Source organism: Polypterus senegalus, chromosome 14 (genome assembly GCF_016835505.1).
Source record: "Polypterus senegalus isolate Bchr_013 chromosome 14, ASM1683550v1, whole genome shotgun sequence".
Lineage (NCBI taxonomy): Eukaryota > Metazoa > Chordata > Cladistia > Polypteriformes > Polypteridae > Polypterus > Polypterus senegalus.
This window is the reverse complement of record NC_053167.1, coordinates 30,192,315-30,210,822: the sequence shown is the minus strand read 5'-3', so window position 1 is coordinate 30,210,822 and position 18,508 is coordinate 30,192,315. Positions and strand designations below refer to the sequence as shown.

The 18,508-nt window shown below is 37.0% G+C and overlaps 1 protein-coding gene across 2 annotated transcripts in view; it reads right to left on the bottom strand.

Moving 5' to 3' along the window:
- Window positions 1-18,508, bottom strand: part of cdh26.1 (cadherin 26, tandem duplicate 1) — a 116,651-nt gene that overhangs the window by 67,482 nt on the left and 30,661 nt on the right. For both annotated transcript variants that reach the window (XM_039734934.1, XM_039734935.1), the window contains exons 2-8: window positions 15,642-15,704; window positions 12,353-12,472; window positions 12,023-12,178; window positions 9,472-9,619; window positions 8,714-8,880; window positions 7,494-7,622; window positions 2,253-2,438 (exon numbers count right to left, since the gene is read on the bottom strand). In XM_039734934.1, the coding sequence (XP_039590868.1) occupies window positions 2,253-2,438; window positions 7,494-7,622; window positions 8,714-8,880; window positions 9,472-9,619; window positions 12,023-12,178; window positions 12,353-12,472; window positions 15,642-15,704 (969 nt within the window). The remainder of the gene's footprint in view (window positions 1-2,252; window positions 2,439-7,493; window positions 7,623-8,713; window positions 8,881-9,471; window positions 9,620-12,022; window positions 12,179-12,352; window positions 12,473-15,641; window positions 15,705-18,508) is intronic.

Below are 18,508 nucleotides of genomic sequence, written 5' to 3'. Positions count from 1 at the left end.
CATCTCTTGTAACTTGTGTTTTCTTACTCCAGCTCAGTTGGCTTTGAGTTTTTAATATAAAATGCACAGTTAGAATAAATGACAACTTGATTTTCACTTAAAAATACAATCAGAATGGCTATTATCAATGTAATCCAAATACTATCTGTTATAGATGCAGAACATTATTGGCATACCTGCAATTAAAAAAAAAAATATATATATATATATATATATATATATATATATATATATATATATATATATATATATATATATATTCACACAGTGGGTATGGAAAGTATTCACACCCCCTTCAATTTTTCACTATTTGTTATATTGCAGCTATTTGCTAAAATCATTTAAATTAATTTTTTTCCTCATTAATGTACACACAGCACCCCATATTGACAGACAAAAAGAATTTTGAAATTGTTGCAGATTTATTAAAAAAGAAAAACTGAAATATCACATGGTCCTAAGTATTCAGACCCTTTGCTCAGTATTTAGTAGAAGCACCCTTTGAGCTAATACAGCCATGAGTCTTCTTGGGAAAGATGCAACAAGTTTTCACACCTGGATTTGGGGATCCTCTGCCACTCCTCCTTGCAGATCCTCTCCAGTTCTGTCAGGTTGGATGGTAAATGTTGGTGGAGAGCCATTTTTAGGTCTCTCCAGAGATGCTCAATTGGGTTTAAGTCAGGGCTTTGGCTGGGCCATTCAAGAACAGTCACAGAGTTGTTGTGAAGCCACTCCTTCGTTATTTTAGCCGTGTGCTTAGGGTCATTGTCTTGTTGGAAGGTAAACCTTCGGCCCAGTCCGAGGTCCTTAGCACTCTGGAGAAGGTTTTTGTCCAGGATATCCCTGTACTTGGCCGCATTCATCTTTCCCTCGATTGCAACCAGTCGTCCTGTCCCTGCAGCTGAAAAACACCCCCACAGCATGATGCTGCCACCACCATGCTTCACTGTGGGGACTGTATTGGACAAGTGATAAGCAGGGCCTGGTTGTCTCCACACAGTGAGGAGAAGCAAGACACATGACAGCCCGCATGGAGTTTGCTAAAAGACACCTGAAGGATTCTGAGATGGTGAGAAATAAGATTCTCTGCTCTGATGAGACCAAGATAGAACTTTTTGGCCTTAATTCTAAGCGGTATGTGTGGCTTCACAACAACTCTGTGACTGTTCTTGAATGGCCCAGCCAGAGCCCTGACTTAAACCCAATTGAGCATCTCTGGAGAGACCTAAAAATGTCTGTCCACCAACGTTTACCATCCAACCTGACAGAACTGGAGAGGATCTGCAAGGAGGAATGGCAGAGGATCCCCAAATCCAGGTGTGAAAAACTTGTTGCATCTTTCCCAAGAAGACTCATGGCTGTATTAGCTCAAAAGGGTACTTCTACTAAATACTGAGCAAAGGGTCTGAATACTTAGGACCATGTGATATTTCAGTTTTTCTTTTTTAATAAATCTGCAACAATTTCAAAAATTCTTTTTTTGTCTGTCAATATGGGGTGCTGTGTGTACATTAATGAGGGAAAAAAATAATTTAAATGATTTTAGCAAAAGGCTGCAATATAACAAAGAGTGAAAACTGAAGGGGTCTGAATACTTTCCGTACCCACTGTGTGTATATATATATATATATATATATATATATATATATATATATATATATATATATATACACACACATATACAGTTAAAATATTAATTTTCTGAATTTTCTTATAAGCACAAGGCAAGTATCTGCCATGGACAGGAAACCATTTCAGGGCACAATTAAATCAAATACCTAAACTCACTCATAAAGGGCAAATATTGTGTCACCATGCAGCCTCTCCTGCATATCTTTTTATTAGGGGGAAACAAAATAGTACCACAAGAAAAAAAGCATGGGTGAGCATGCAAACTTTACATAGACAGTGTGCCCAGATTGGTATCTAATTCCAGTATTGATGAGGTATCTTTTGCATCACCAACAAAGTGAATTACGTCTATAAGATGAAACATACAGTTGATTATATTCCTTTTAATATGTATCAGAAAAAGCCTAAATTAACATAAAATACACTTTCCAGAGGTTTACAGCTAAATATTTAGGATAAAATTGGGGATTCACCACAAATGTTTGCAGGCTCCTCATAAATGTTGATACCAATAAAATAACATACATATTTAGTCAATTAGAAGTATTTCTACTTTAAAAATCCTTTTCCATTACCTTGATATTTTAAATTGTTGACCTAGTGTCCCTATGCACACTTACCTTAATGACTGTAAGAATCCCCTCATTGCTTACAGGGTCTGTCTCAATTTTGTAATTGTTGTTTTCATTGCCCTGCAAAATGCTATATTTGGCTTTCCACGCAGGGGTATTTGGTGTATCTTTATCTTCAACAACAATCCTCAAGAGGGTTATATTAGATTCCCGTTCCTTTACATTTCCAACATACTGTAAAAATTGAAAAGGATAATTATTCACTGTGGACATGCTTTAAAACACGTGTTAATGCTTTTCTCAGACATAAATACAGTAACAGGGAAATTTATGAAAAAAATATTGCTATGAATGTAAGTACAAAATTTGCAATGTTTGATATGCTGACAGAATCAAGAGTGAAAAAAGTGGGAAAGATAATTTTAAATCTTACTGGATAACTTAATTTCAGCTGTTATCTCTACAAAATGTGTGATGTTGCTTGCATGATACCTTTTTGGTATCAGTGGGTTTCCTCTATCATATGGCAAGCTTATACATACAACTCACCTCACCTCTAGTTAAAGTTTAGAAAAATGCAATAGTTACATATAGATAATACAATAATTAAATCTGAACATTTAGTAGTATCCCCTCGTATGTATCTCTCATTTTTATGTGTCCTTTCAGGAGTACACGATAATATGAAAGAAAATCTTTCTTTCCCATGCCAGACAGATCAACTGTTTAAAGTAAAACAGGAAAATATTGTTCTCCTTCTATATCTTAGCAAAAGACCTCTTGAAAAATAAGCAAGTCGGGAACCGCTTACTAAAACACATCTTTACCAATCAGGTCATAAAGAGTAAGCAGATGCAGCTGAATGTCACTTAGACACGTATTGTTAAAAGGAAAGAAAAAACAAAGTTTGATAGGCAGCAAACAGAACTTCTCAGATTATGTTAGAGTATATATTTGTATTGAACAATATTTTTAATCGAACTTACTAAAAATTCTGTGTTTTACTTTCAAAGTTATTGCACTGTAGACAGAGTGAATATATTAATTAAAAGCGTACACAAAACCATGTTTGATTGTATGCCTAGGCAACAGTGATCTTGAAGGTGTGGGGTGGTTGTTAAGCTTGATTAATTTTTTGGGCCACACCTTACTGATGTGAGGGGACCACTGGAAAACTAGAGTGTGAGGGAGAGTATGCACTGCCAAGGAAATCAAAAGCACAATACGAACACCAAGTGGTCCCAAAGCAAAGAGCAAATGCCATGTCAAATTTTTAAAACAAAAACAGTCTGATCCTTTAATTACCTAGTTTGAGAGTGTGACAGAGAGAGGAGAGGAGAAAGGGAAAGAAACACATTTGAAAACATTATTCTGGGACGAAATTATGAAAAAGTATGAAATATTTTCAGCTGTGAGGGTAAAAATTAGGAAAAAAAAATTAAAATAATCTAAAAATAAATATCAATGACATGCCTTCCAATGAGGAAGCAGAGCCTGGGGGCTCTGGATGTTGTAGGACTGTCTTGGTTAACACGTCTCTGCAACATCGCATGGACATCAGCGACAGTGCCTCTGGATTGGCAGACCGGGGTGGTGGTTCCCCTCTTTAAGAAGGGGGATCGGAGAGTGTGTTCCAACTACAGAGGGATCACACTCCTCAGCCTCCATGGAAAAGGCTATTCGGGGGTCCTGGAGAGGACGGCCCATCAGATAGTCGAACCTTGGATTCAGGAGGAACAGTGTGGTTTTCATCCTAGTCACAGAACAGTGGACCAGCTCTACACCCTTAGCTGGGATTCCTAAAGGGTGCATAGGAGTTTGCCCAACCAGTCTATATGTGTTTTGTGGGCTTGGAAAAGGCGTCTGACAGTGTCTTAAGGGGAATCCTGTGGAGGGTGCTCCGAGAGTATGGAGTACCGGACCCCCTGATACGGGCGGTTCAGTCCCTGTACAACCAGTGTCAGAGCTTGGTCCGCATTGCCGGCAGTAAGTCAAACATGTTTCCAGTGAGAGTTGGACTCCGCCAGGGCCTCCCTCTGTCTCTGATTCTGTTCATAACTTTTATGGACAGAATTCCTAGGCATAGCCAGGGCGTTGAAGGGGTCCGGTTTGGTGGAATCAGGATTGGGTCACTGCTTTTTGCAAATGATGTTGTCCTGTTTGCTTCATCAGGCTGTGATCTCCAGCTCTCTCTGGATCGGTTCGCAGATGAGTGTGAAGCGGCTGGGATGAGAATCAGCACCTCCAAATCCGAGACCATGGAGTGCCCTCTCAGGGTTGGGAGCGAGATCGTGCCCCAAGTGGAGGAGTTTAAGTATATAGGGGTCTTGTTCACGAGTGAGGGAAGAATGGAGAGTGCGTTCGTGTGATGCGGGCTGTGCATCGGTCTGTCATGGTGAAAAAGGAGCTCAGCCATAAGGCAAAGCTCTCAATTGACCAGTCAATCTATATTCCTACCCTCATCTATGGTCATGTGCTATGGGTAGTGACCAAATGAACAAGATCGTGAATACAATCGGCTGAAATGAGTTTCCTCCGCAGGATGTCTGGGCTTTCCCTTAAAAATAGGGTGAGAAGCTCAGTCATCCGGGAGGGGCTTAGAGTAGAGCCGCAGCTCTTCCGCATTGAGAGGAGACAGATGAGGTGGCTCGGGCATCTGATCAGGATGCCCCCTGGACGCCTACCTGGTGACGTGTTCCGGGCACGTCTAACTGGAAGGGAGGGCCCAGGGAAGACCCAGGACTCTTTGGAGGGACTATGTCTCTCAGCTGGCCTGGGAATGCCTTGGGATTCCCTCGGAAGAGGTAGAAAAAGTGGCTGGGGAGAGGGAAGTCTGGGTATCTATGCTCAAGCTGCTGTCCCCGTGACCTGATCTCAGATAAGCGGAAGAGGATGAATGGATGGATAGATAAAAATAAATATATTGCCACACACATGTGGATGGGAGATAGCTACAGGACTTATATAATAGTAGTACCATGCCAAACCAGGGGATGGGGAGCTGCAGTAACTTTCTCTCTCCATTCTCTGAAGACTATCCTCTGGAAATCCCACTAGGTACCACCGCCATTAATGATGTTACTTTCCAGTACTGGCGCCATGGATGGCATCACTTTCCAGTCCATATGACGGTCACTTCCAGTCACGGCCTTTAAAGCCGCCATTTTACCAAACTCAAATCAGTTCTGTTTTGGACATTATACCACTCACAACTCACAAGAAAATACCCATTTTGCAGCCAGGGATATTATACGGGTGGCTGCCCCAAACCTTTGATGTTTCCTGTGTCTTACTGAGACAATATACAAATATTAAAACATATCAGAAGAATCTGCCCTTTTGTCAAGCTGATAAACTTTACCAATTTGTTTGTACAAAACTGCCAACTCTGTAATCATATTAAGTTCATTGCTATATATCTAGATAACTTTTCCAAAGCACAAGTAATTCGTCAGCAACAACAGTCTCTTCAGGTATGTAAACTGCAGAAATCCCTTCTATCACTGTGTGAAAGAAACAGTTTTAAAATGATCTCTCATCAGTATTGCTCACTTCTACTGCAAAGTGACAATGAAATCATTGTCAACAAAATGCAAACATTTGAACATTAAGCTGAAATGTTTTCACTTGTGTTCTGCTGTATTTAACTCATTTCACGTACATTTTTTATTGACCAGCACATTTTTGGCCTTTGAATTATGCTTTGGTATGCAAGAAGGGTAAAGAAGGCAAGCATCATGTCATAATGGACATCAGACCACATCTGCACCTTTTAATTTGGTCTCGGTGAGCTGAAGAACTGTCACTATTGTAACATAAATAAATTGCTCTCCTTTTCTTGACCTTTACATTACAACAACCCATATTCTTTTTGCCCTGCTGCAACTGGCTTTCCCACAACTTCTCTCCTGAGAGAGATGACTATGTCAGACGTTAGTTGAGTTATCAGAGGGATTGTGGAGTCAAGGAGGACTCAATCTGCCTGACTTAGAAGCAAAAATGTCTCTTTCAAAACAAAAAAAACAATTATATATTTTAATTTAGCTCACTGGGCCCTGGGTGAGCCCATGCATAAGCCTGATCATGTGCCCAGTCATGGAGTAATAAACCTGATCAATCATAAGGACCTTGGGTATACAGATTTTCATGGAAATAACATCATGCTTTGAAGGAAATAAAAATTAATAAGGGAAACCCTTCACATGACCCATGTTCGGATGAGAAATTATGAGACATCAAAATGCTATATTTTTTGTCCTCTCATCTACTACAGTGTGTTTTATAATGTGTTTTGTGTCAACTGAAGGACTGAACAGTAGGTCACATTTTTATTAAAAAGATAAAAAAAGCACTCAGCTTAGTCCAATATACAAATTGGCTTCCCATGTAACATTTACTTCAACTAACCAGGGCAACAGTGAAGTGTCCATTAACCATCTTGTACCCAACAAAAAACATAATAACAATAAATGGCAAATCCTCTTAGTATTTTCACATGATTATATCAATTACAAAAAAGATGGACCTTTCTCACAATACAGAGGTTTTGTCAGAGTGAGGAGAGCAAAATACAAAAAACTGTGTAAAATTGTTGTTCTAAACGGTGCCTTATGTAAATTCATTTGCATTTATATACAGTACATTGCACATATTACAGTACCATAGTCAAATAACCTTCTCTACATTGTCACACACGTGCGACTAGGAGTGAGCGGAGTGGAGCAAGTGGAGGTAATTACCCACCAGGCCAGGGTGTGGCGGGGTATAGTATATCTACCTCTGTTATCTCTACAGGCCAAATATGGGAAAACCTGCCTGATTCAACAGCACTTCCGGTGCCAGCCCCCAGACTGAAGTCACTTCCGGTTCCAGGCCAGATGACATCATTTCTGCCAGTCAGCTTATAAAGCCGCCATCTTTCCTCCACCAGTCAGTTAGTGGAGAACTCAAAACAATGCACGTGAGTGGTGCACAAAAACCCTTTTGCAACCAGATATAATATATGGGTGGGTGCCCCAAACCATTTTGCATTTGTCAAGGCTTCTCATTTCACAACATATTTAAGGAAAAGATTGCCCTGAAAACTGATACCATATAACAAATTAATGTATGCATGTTCAGAATGCACATCTACTTTTTGAAATGTACATTATTATCTCTTTCCTCTGCACCTATTGGCAAGAAACAGAATAGATTCCATTCAAGGATCGCACAGGTTTATAGAGTATCCATCTGTCAACAGACACCATTATAGTTCTGTGCATTTGAGAGATTAATTGAAATGCATACCTGCTTTTTTACAATTTCTGGAGGGTTATTATTGGAGTCCACAAGATTAATGTTGACTGTCGCCGTGGATGAAAGTGAGGGTGTTCCTTGGTCTTCTGCTCGAACAATCACTTGATAAGTTTTGACTTGCTGAAACATACATAATTCCTTGTCAATATTAATTGTCTGCCAAATTCAATACCAAGATGATGAAGATTCTAAACCAGTAAAGAGTAATCTTACCACTTTAAAACACTTGTCTATAACAGTTCCACCATAAAAAACACAATTGAGCTTTGCTATTCAAAAATGAAAACTTCAGAAGTTCAGTAACTTTTGCAATGAATATTAATTATAAATCATTCTGTCTTTAGAAGGCATCAGAATTGTATTTTTAAGTGATAAGGTGATTTTTGTTTACTTCTTTTTCACAAGAATGTTAGAACTATTTTTAAAAAAATGCAATGCAATGCAAACTTGAATGTGTATTTAATTCTTCTATCAAATGCTTTAGTTACAGATTGTTAGTTTTATTCAACCTTTTAATTTATATTGTCTTTTCTTAATCCATCTATAATGAACAGTACTCCTAATCCCTTTCAAGTACGGTATACAGTATATCTATTTTTTTGAAATACAGGCAGATTTTGTGACTTGCACAGAGTCACCACTAAACTACTATTAAATTACAATTTACCTATAATGCTTGCTGTATTCTTTCTATTCTGTTCTCAAACAATGCAAATATCCCTAAGGGAAGAAAGAAATTGGTTCCTTTCCATGAAATGTAATTCTATTTGCTGTTTTATAGGATGGTCAGTAATTACTACTTTGGTCTGCTTTCTTTGTCATCTTGTAAAGCAATCTGAGCTACACCCTTTGTACGAAAATGTAGTAAAGACATAAATTTTGTTCTTGTTACAAAAAATTATAGCCTGTACAGCACATCTAACTTTATCATGAAGTAAAAAAATTGTTGTCACTGTTGGTTTTATATAATTTTTAGTTCATCTATTAATAAAAAACATATCATCTAATTGTGATCATTAACTGCACCCGAAAAGTCTGGCACATTTAACTGTAAAATTACAGGTCTAATTACAGATATAATCAACATTTTCAATTTACTTGGAAATACATCTTTACTTTTTTATGAAATGCTGCATTGCTAATCAAGGGGTTACCACCAAGAACTAGTGATGACTGACAATCGTAAACATTTCAATCCAGGCTATGCACACCTGATAATCAAGACAGCCTTTCAGTGTCATAATTCCACTTGTAGGATCGATACCAAACACAGCAGTTGTTGAACGTGGAGTCTGAGACACTACAGAGTACACGATTTTGGCATTTGGAGTGCTATGATCATCAATGTCCTCAGCTTCAACCATCACTTCAATTTTACCTGTAAAGTTATGAAGATGTAGACATATACATGATTAGAAAGGAGCTTTAGACTATTTTAGGATTACACTATCTAAATAAATCAAGAGAGTGAATTAGGAAATTCAACAATTCCTGTGAGCTTACTCACTGAATCATTTTGTTTTTAACAGTTTCATATGCTGTTTTGATGCATTAATCTACTGTCTTACCCTAAGGTCTATGCCACTGCCTATGATACGGTTTATAAAGTTTGTTTTCTTTTTATTTCCATAATTGTTCAGCAACATACTGATAAGAGATACTGTCAAAGATGCCAAAAGACCTAGAAGATAAAGACTAGAGAGACGCATTAAACAGCTGATCCTCAATATTTCTTCAGTGACTGCAGAATTTTCAGTATCTGAAATTTTCAAAAATGCACTTCAGATATTTAAAACATGCACATTTGAGACTGAACAATAATTATATCTGAACGTTTTTAAGCTTACCAATTGCTTTAAAAGAAATTAAAACCTGTATTAATAAGTAAATGGGGAATTGTCAATGTTACAAAATTAAAACTTAAACAAATAGGAGGAATTTTTGCAGCATGTTTACTTCTAATTCATACCTTCGGGTGTACTTTCCTTCAGATTTATATTCTGCAATGGTTTCTTGAATTTAGGTGCATTGTCATTCTTATCTTGAACATGCACAATGAATACCAAAGAGTCATCAACAATTTTTCCTGTTCTTCTGTCAGCCGCATCAAACTGCACCTGCAAAAGTAAAGTTCAGATTTTAATTTATAAAAAATATATTATATACTATTATCTTTTGGCTATAAAAGTATTACAATAATTTCTGTACAATTTTTTATCTGACATTTTACATTTTCATTTAGGCTCTGTATGTCTTAAAATCCAAGCAGGTTTGAGACTTAAACTAACAGAAAATAAAAAGGATAAAAGTGTCAGTACTAAACCTTAACTTATCTAGTAGTGCATAATTTCCTCAAAATTCATTTCTCAGAAAAAAAGAATGTGATGATGTAATAAATTCATATCCACAGCAGACTCTTTGTAATTGTCATGATAGAAGAGTGTAGTTTTAGGAATATTTTTTACCAAGTGTCAAGAGTTTAAATATTTCTTTTGAGAACAGATCAGGAAAGCTGTCATCATTTAAGATCAAAATATTAAAGTTGTTCTTTCGTTCATTTAAATTTAATAGCACAAAATTCATATTTTTTAAATTATTTATTTGTTTGGGTACTAGTTTCTCATGAGGGTTTATCCATTAATGAAATCAGTGTTGAAACACACTATATTCATTTGGTAGTCATCTTATACATCATCATCCAGCATCACAGAAACCATATTCACAAAGGGACAATACCTATATAAAGTACATACGCAAAATGGCAACACAATGATATAACTAAAATAATTACAAAAAACTGTTCTAAATCAAAAAGTTTGAATTTATAAACACATATGAAACAATAAAAAGAAAGTATATGAATAAATTAACAGTGTATTCACCAGCAATTTTATCTTATAATGGTGTGGAAAAGGAGTAGAAACTAAGAAAACAGAACAACCCTAAGGGTAAACTGGAGTTAAAGTTTCTGCCTGTGAAATTCACCAAACTAATTCAAGCCAATCTCAGTAGAGATTTTACTGGGAGTAGATTTAGGCAGGTAGAATTTTATGTGCATATATGTGCAGTGTCTATAGACTCACCATCATGAAATCAAGGGGCATCTTCATTAAAATATTTCTTCATTCTATAGAGTCCAAGTTAAACATATCCCATTTTTTCAGGCCTTCTTAGAGTGCACACATGCTTTGTATAACTTGTATTATATTTCACATAGCTTCTTTTAAGAATGGATTCAGTTCCATTTGTCAAAAATGAGTTCATTTAAATTTATTTTAAAAGCTTTCCAAATTGGAGGATAGTATTAAAATCTTTATGGTTACATGGCAAATTAAGATCATTCAGAACAATCTGGCATTTCTGATTTGATAATAGGAAACCACCATGGCAATTTAGCTATTTACAACATTAACATCAAATCAGTTTTTGAGTTACAGTTAGAAGTGGGTCAAAGAAGCATCAATTCGACTGAACTTTAGAGATGAAGCAACAAACCAGTCTACATTGTCATCCTCTTTTCTGGTTGTGAGCTTTGGTTACTGACCAAAAGAATGGGATTGAGTGGCCAAAATAAGATTACTGTCAAGGTGTCTTGGGCTCATTCTCTATGCTAAACTGAAAGGTTCAGCAACACAAGAGAAATACCAAGTAGAGTTACTTTACTCCAAATTCATAGAAGCCAGTTATGATATATTGGGTAGAAAGGATCCCTTTGGTATCACCCAGTTAGGTCGTACAAGGCTTGGTCCACTGGGAGTTTCCCCTGGGGTAGATCCATGACAGGCTGGGGGGGGGATTATAGCTCTCCACTACCTTGGAAGAAGCTGTGAATGTCTCAAGAGGAACTGAATTTTGTTGCTGAGCCAAGGGTGGCTTGATCTGTTCAACTAAGCATCTTGTGTCCATCAACCATCACTAGGCTGAGTGGATGCAAGAGAAAGAACAGTGAATTCAAAATGGATATGTGTACTTAAAATGGGAACCAGCAAACAAGTGATAGAGTAGCTGCAGATGACAGACTTTTTAGATTGGTGTGTTTGATAGTTCAGCTTAGAGGCAATGCAAGAAAATCATGCATGGTAGTTAGATGTGTTCACAGACTTCTCACAGGGAAGGAAAAAATAGACAGGAGTTGTTATTGAATCAAAAACACCAAAACATGACAGTCATCAAAAAATAAAGCAAAATCCAGGAATGAAAAAACATGACACTGCAACAATATAAATGTATTATTTGTTACTTTTATTTAGCAAACAATAGTGGAATTACAGCTCTAGGAAACCGAATTTGAATCATAGTTTTCACTCTTCGTGTGGGGTTGCATTTCCCCACTATATCTATACAGATTTAGAGGTGGATGGATAGATAGAGGTCATTTTTTTCTTACATGCTCATTGCAATATTATATATCTGCTAGATCAACTGATGGAAAAACATTGTATTTCACTATTATGCAAAATATTGCTACAGCAGTTCAACATACAATTCTTAATCATACTGACTTCATTATATGAACTTACCCGAAAGCTTGGTGTTTTCTCTCGATCAATAGTTTTAAGTGTAAACACTCTGCCATCAGTGTCATTTACACTAAAAATACCACTGGGATATTCATCAACTCCTGGTCCTCTGATTAAATATTTCAATGTTAAATTAAATGACCTATCATTGAAAAGCTGTAGAAAAAAATGAATAAATGAGAAATTCATCAGTAAGGAAATTAAATCTATAATCCAAAATTCCTACAGTGATGACACTTGACTGATACGTAACAAAAGTAACAGGCGATATCACAATGAATAAATAAAGTCAGGTCAATGAACATAAACACTGCATCATGTATGTCTTACTGTTGAAGCATATTTTGGAAATGGCCCAGGATCCTCTTCTTCCACCTCAATAGTTGTCAGAACCCATCTCCTTTTTGTGCGTCTTAGTGGGCGTAAGCTGTCAGCATTCACCTTTACATTCTATCAGAAAAAAAAAATATTTTTGTGGTGGGATCCACTGAAAGAAAAACTTTCCTTTTTACATTAAGTATAGTAATACACCGATCAACCACAAAATTAAACACCACATCCCTAATATTGTGTAGCTCCCCATCTTGCCACCAAAACATCTGTGATCTGTTAAGGCATGGACTCTAAAATGTGGTGACTGGCACCAAGATGTTAGCAACAGATTCTTTAAGTCTTGTAAGTTGCAAGGTGGGGCCTCCATGAATCTGACTTATTTTGTAGCATATACCACAATTGGATTGCAATCTGGGGAATTTGGAGGCTAAGTCAACATCTTGAACTCTTTATCACAATCCTCAAATGATTCCTGAACGATTTCTGTGGTGTGCCTGGGAGCGTTATCCTGTTGAAAGGTGGTATCTGTCATATCATTGCATGAATTCAAGGACCCAAGGTTTCTCAAAAGAGCACTGGCCAGAGTATTACATTGCCTCCGCCGGCTTGCCTTCTTTCCATTGTGCATCCTGCTGTCATCTCATCCCCCAGTTAAATGGATGCACACACCGGCTGTATACATGATCTAAAAGAAAACATGATTTATCACATCAGACCACCTTCTTCCATTGCTCCATTGTCCAATTCTGACACTTACAGTATGTGCCAAATGTAGGCACTTTCAGCAGTGGACAGATGTTAGCATGGGCACTCTGGCTGTTCTGCAACTTGACATCCACACATGCAGCAAGCTGTAATGCACTTTGTGCTCTGACACCTTTCTTTCATGGTCAGCATTAAGTTTTCACCAAATTGTGCTATGGGAGTTCTTCTGTGGGAATGGACCAGACTGGCTAGCCTTTATTCCCAATATGCATCAATGGGTCTTGGAGACCCCAATCTTGTCGCCAGTTCACCAGATATACTTCCTTGAACCGCTTTTAGTAGGCAGTAATACTACCCTCATGATCTGTTGTTTTGGAGATGCTGTGACCCAATTGTCTAGTCATCAAAATTGGGCACTTGTCAAAGTCGCTTACATCCTTAATCTTGCCCATATTTCTGGCTTCTAATAATAATAATAATAATTCATGACATTTATATAGCACTTTTCTTAGTACTTAAAGCGCTATCCACACAGGGAGGAACCGGGAAACAAACACACTAACACCTCCTCATCAAGAACTGACTGTTCACTAGCTTCCTAATATATCACATCCCTTGACAAGTACCACTGTAATGAGATAATCAATGGTATTCACTTCACCTCTCAGTGCTTTTAACATTGCAGTTTATTATTTTTTAATGTATTTCATAAAGCTTAATTAATTGATAATATTTACTAAATAATAAACTGCTTGAAAAATTAAATGCTGGTCTTTGATTTCTCAACTTACATATATTTACCATTCAGCAAATTTTATTTTCTATAATATATGTGTAAGCCAAGAGATGCAAAAGTCTATCCCAGTACCAACAAGTACAAGGCAAAGTTATGATTTCCATATGATGTCATTGAGCACAAGGCTCATTCCATACCACAGACTCTTGCCATGACACCTTAAGGTTTGAAGGGTGCCAAAAAGATAATACTCTAATTGTTACATTTTGTAAACAAATCAATTAATTTTTAATTTTCAGTAGAACTAAGTGAAGAAAAGGAACCCTACAAAGCTAAAATAGAAAACAAAGACCACCTTCCTCCAATAGTCAGTCTCCCCAACCCATTTTTTCTGAATCAACAACTCCAACCACTTCAACTAGAATGGTCAGCGATGAGTCAACCCCTCACCGTCAGCATGAGCGATCTATAAGTGATGACCAAACTGAATAAACTGAAGTGATGAGAAAACTGAATAGGCTATAAACAGGAAAAGCTGAGGGGCAAGATGGAGTCAGTTGTCAAGTACTGACCAACTTTGTCACCTGTTCAGTCCATCCCTAAAGCTCCAAATAGTGTTGCTACTGTGGAAAATATCCTGCATTGTTCCTGTTACAAAGAAGGCTGGAGCCTCTTCGCCTAACGACTTTGAAACAGTGGCACTTGCATTCCAAATCAGGAAGATCTTCAAGAGGATGATCCTGAACTATATGAATCCTTTTTTAAAAGGCCAATTGGACCTACTGCAGTCTGTCAATAACCCAGTTGCTCCACAAGGCTTATTCTCACCAGGTCAAACAAGGCAGCACTGTGAGAATTATGTTATTTATTTTCTTCAGCCATGCCTTGAAAGGGGTAAAGAGAGATGGTTGAGACTTTGGTGTCTGAGGTAACTGACTATCTCCCGGACAGCCTGCACTTTGAGAGCTTCAAGGACTGTGTCTCTGATGTGAATGTGAGCAATACTGGAGTAGCACAAGGAACAGTCCAGACTCCTTTTCTCTTCACTCTGTACAACCCTAACTATAAATATAACACTAGGTCATGTCACATGCAGATAATTCACTGTTGAATTTGAACTAAAGGGGTGTATTAATAAAGGGGATGAGGCAGAGTATAGGAGTCAGGGGGAGAATTTTGTTTCCTGGTATAAAGAGAATTGTCTGCAACTTCAGCAAAGCCAAGATACTGCTTATTATCCTTCACCATACCAAAGGAGCCCTGTAACCAGTAACTATTCAGAGAGTGATTACAGAACACAGTGCATTGCTAAAAGTACTTCAGTGATGGACAGACTGGTCTCATAACACAGATGAACTATATAAGAATGGGCAAAGGGCAGAGCAGATTCTTTTTTCTTTGGAGACTGTGTTCCTTCAATGTGAGAAGTGACATCCTGTACATGTCCTATGGCCAGTGTTATGTTTGATGCTGCGGTGAAGTAACATTTTAAAAAATTATAATTTTTGTGTGGAATATTCTTTTAAAACACTTATGATACAAAATATTACATAAGCATTTTTGTAAAACCATTTCATAATAGCCTTTTTTATATATGACACTAATCACACACGTTAACACCTGATGCAGTTTATAAGCTGGATGCCATTTGATATAAAGAAATGCACCTTAAGAAGATATGTTGAAAATAATAAGAGTTACAGGAATGCAGGCAAACTTAACTCAGAAAACATAGTTAATAATTAACTTCAAGAATACAAAAGGTTTAAACAAGATTGCAAGTTTTGTTGTTTTTCACAAAATCTCATTTATAAATATTTAGTTTGAAAGCAGTTTTATATTCACCTTTAAAAATCCTTGTAATCCATTTGTGTCTTTTTCAACCTCAAATTCAATTGACAGTGTAACCTAAAATATAAAGACTGGTTATTTTGCAGTTGTAAATCATAGTCTGTGATGAAATATTGTAAAGCTATAACAAAAAACAAATACATAATGGCACTGTCTTCATGTGCCATTATATGTAAATGAATTGTTATAAGTAACATGGGTAAATAGACTATAATATTGTAATCATTACTGTTTAGCAGTAGAGTTACAGAAAAATCAAATGAGGTGATAAAATATAATAAAACATGTTTTTTTTTATTTTTAAATCAATGACAACAAAATGTTAAATTGATAAGTGTGAATTTATTTTCTATATTCTTTAAAATTTTTACAGGTGATTTCCTAAACTTAAATGAGTTAGCTGTACAGAAAATTCTAATTTCAACTCATCTGCACACCAGCTTAATTCAATTCTAGGTTGCTGGGGGTACACAGCCATACTCGCAGAGAGCCAATTTGTCATTACCAATTAAACACCATATCTTTTAGTTAAACACATGGGCACTGAGCATGCAGCAGCCTTTTACAACCCCCCCTTGATCTCAATGTTTTTATTTTTTATTTCTGAACTTGTTTCACTAGTTACTAGTCTTAAGCTTAGAATTGATCTGGATTCTGGCTTGGCACTGATAACAGCCATCGGAAATTGGATAAATGGGTTTCAAATGGATTTTAAATTTATCAACAACCTCCAATACATGCAAACCCAGGCACTGGCTCGTCTTGACTACACTTCAAATGATCTGTGAACTTGGAAACACTCATGAATCCAGCCCTCTTTCTGAAAGAGTAAGTTCAGGATAATGGGCTATCTGTTGGGCAGACCACCATCTGCGAGACCCAAGGACTGTGTTTCTGATACACATGTGAACAACACTGGTGCACCACAAGGTACAGTCCTGACTCCTTTTCTCTTCTCTCTGTATACCTCGGACTACAAATATAATACCAGTGGCCTCATGCATAACGCCGTGCGTAGAATTTGCACTATAACATGACGTAAGCACAAAAGCCGAAATGTGCTTACACACAGAAAAATCTAGATGCAGGAATCTGTGCGTACTCCAACTTCCACGTTCTTCCACTACATAAATCCCAATCAGTGTGAAAAGTAACATGCGCTTTCTATCCCGCCCCAACTCCTCCCAGAATTACGCCTCTATGAATATGCAAATCAATATAAATAGCCCTTAAGCTCAGCCTTCTGTGAAAAGACAATGGGAAAAGCACGGGGGAAAAATATAAAACTTTCAGCGAATACCAAGTGGAGGCAAGGAAAAATTTACTATTTGTTGGTTTAAACAGTGGTATAATCAACAACTCTGAAGTTGATCGAGTGACAGAGAAACTCGAAAGCTCAAGTCCACCAAGTCGCACAGTACCCGAAAAAAAAAGTCACATATCCAAGTCGCCGTGAAAAGGCGAGTCGTAGCCCAACGTCTGAGTGTCATATGAAAGCTTATTAGGGTACAGAGAAAAAAAAAATAGGCACACGTGTGGGAAAAAAAGCAGGAAATGTGAACTTTAATATCGAAATTTCCACTTTAATCACGTAGTTTATTCTGTCATTAAAGTAGAACATCATAAACTTCATCTTAAAATCGTTTAATTTACTAGTTTCTCACATCCCATCGTAACTATTGTAACGTGTTAACTGCTTTGTTTTGTATTTGATCTTCTTTGTGCTCTGTGTGTGAATCACTACGTGGTTCTTAAACAGGACACAATCCATTACATTCGTGATATTACAGCTGTCTGAATAATTAAAATACTGAGATGTAAACGTGATATATTTTTCATGATGATAGGAATGAAAGCATATTATTAAACATGGGGACTATGGAGGAATATTTCGGACAAAAATTAAATAAATAAATGTGCAAATAAATAAAAGTACTGTGAAATGTGAGCATAAATAAATAAATGTGTCATGAAATGAGAGCCTAAATAAATAAATATGTCATGAAATGATAGCATAAATAAATAATTGTCACAAAATGTTTTTTGTTGCTTATTTATTTAATTTTGTCCGTAACATTCCTCCAAACCATCATGAAATATGACTTGAAATAAAACTGTCACTTTCACTCGTCAAAGTTGAAAGGATGGGCTCTAACACACCCTCTAGTTATTGATTGGTGAGTCGACAGCACAATAATTAATTAGAAAAATGCTTACTACTGTCGTTGAAATGGATTCTGCCGAAGATATTACCTATTTCAGATAGAGAATTGAAGATTTGTCGGAAGAAATGACAATGTTGGTGGCTCAAAGAAGAAAAAATATCAAAGACCTGGTGGAACGGACTCGACTACACTCCAGTTCAGGTGATGCAGTACCCTGCTCTGGACGTCCATCCTTTGACATTCCAGCTGAGTCAATAGAACACTTTCTGTTATGCGGTTTAAAAGTACGACAGATTGCAGATCTACATGGTGTGTCGGAGAAGACGATCACAAAGCGAATGAGCCAGTCCGAAATACGGTAAGGTGCAACGGCTGTATTAGTTTAGGTACTTTGACATGGAATGCCCAAAGCAGCGCCAGCTAATATTTTGAACTGAAAATTTAACCTTTCTTTTACGAGTATAATGTCAGGTGCATATTCGCAGCTACTTTTTCAAACAACTTTACAGCTCTGATCAGTGGCCGTTCCACCAGCTCTTCGATATTTTCAAAAACAGATTCATCTATATCGGAGTCTAAAAGAGCCGCCAACATTGTAGTTTCTTCCGATAAATCTTCAATTCTTTCTCTGAAATACGTAATATCTTCGGCAGAATCCATTTCAACGGCAGTAGTAAGCATTTTTCTAATGAATTC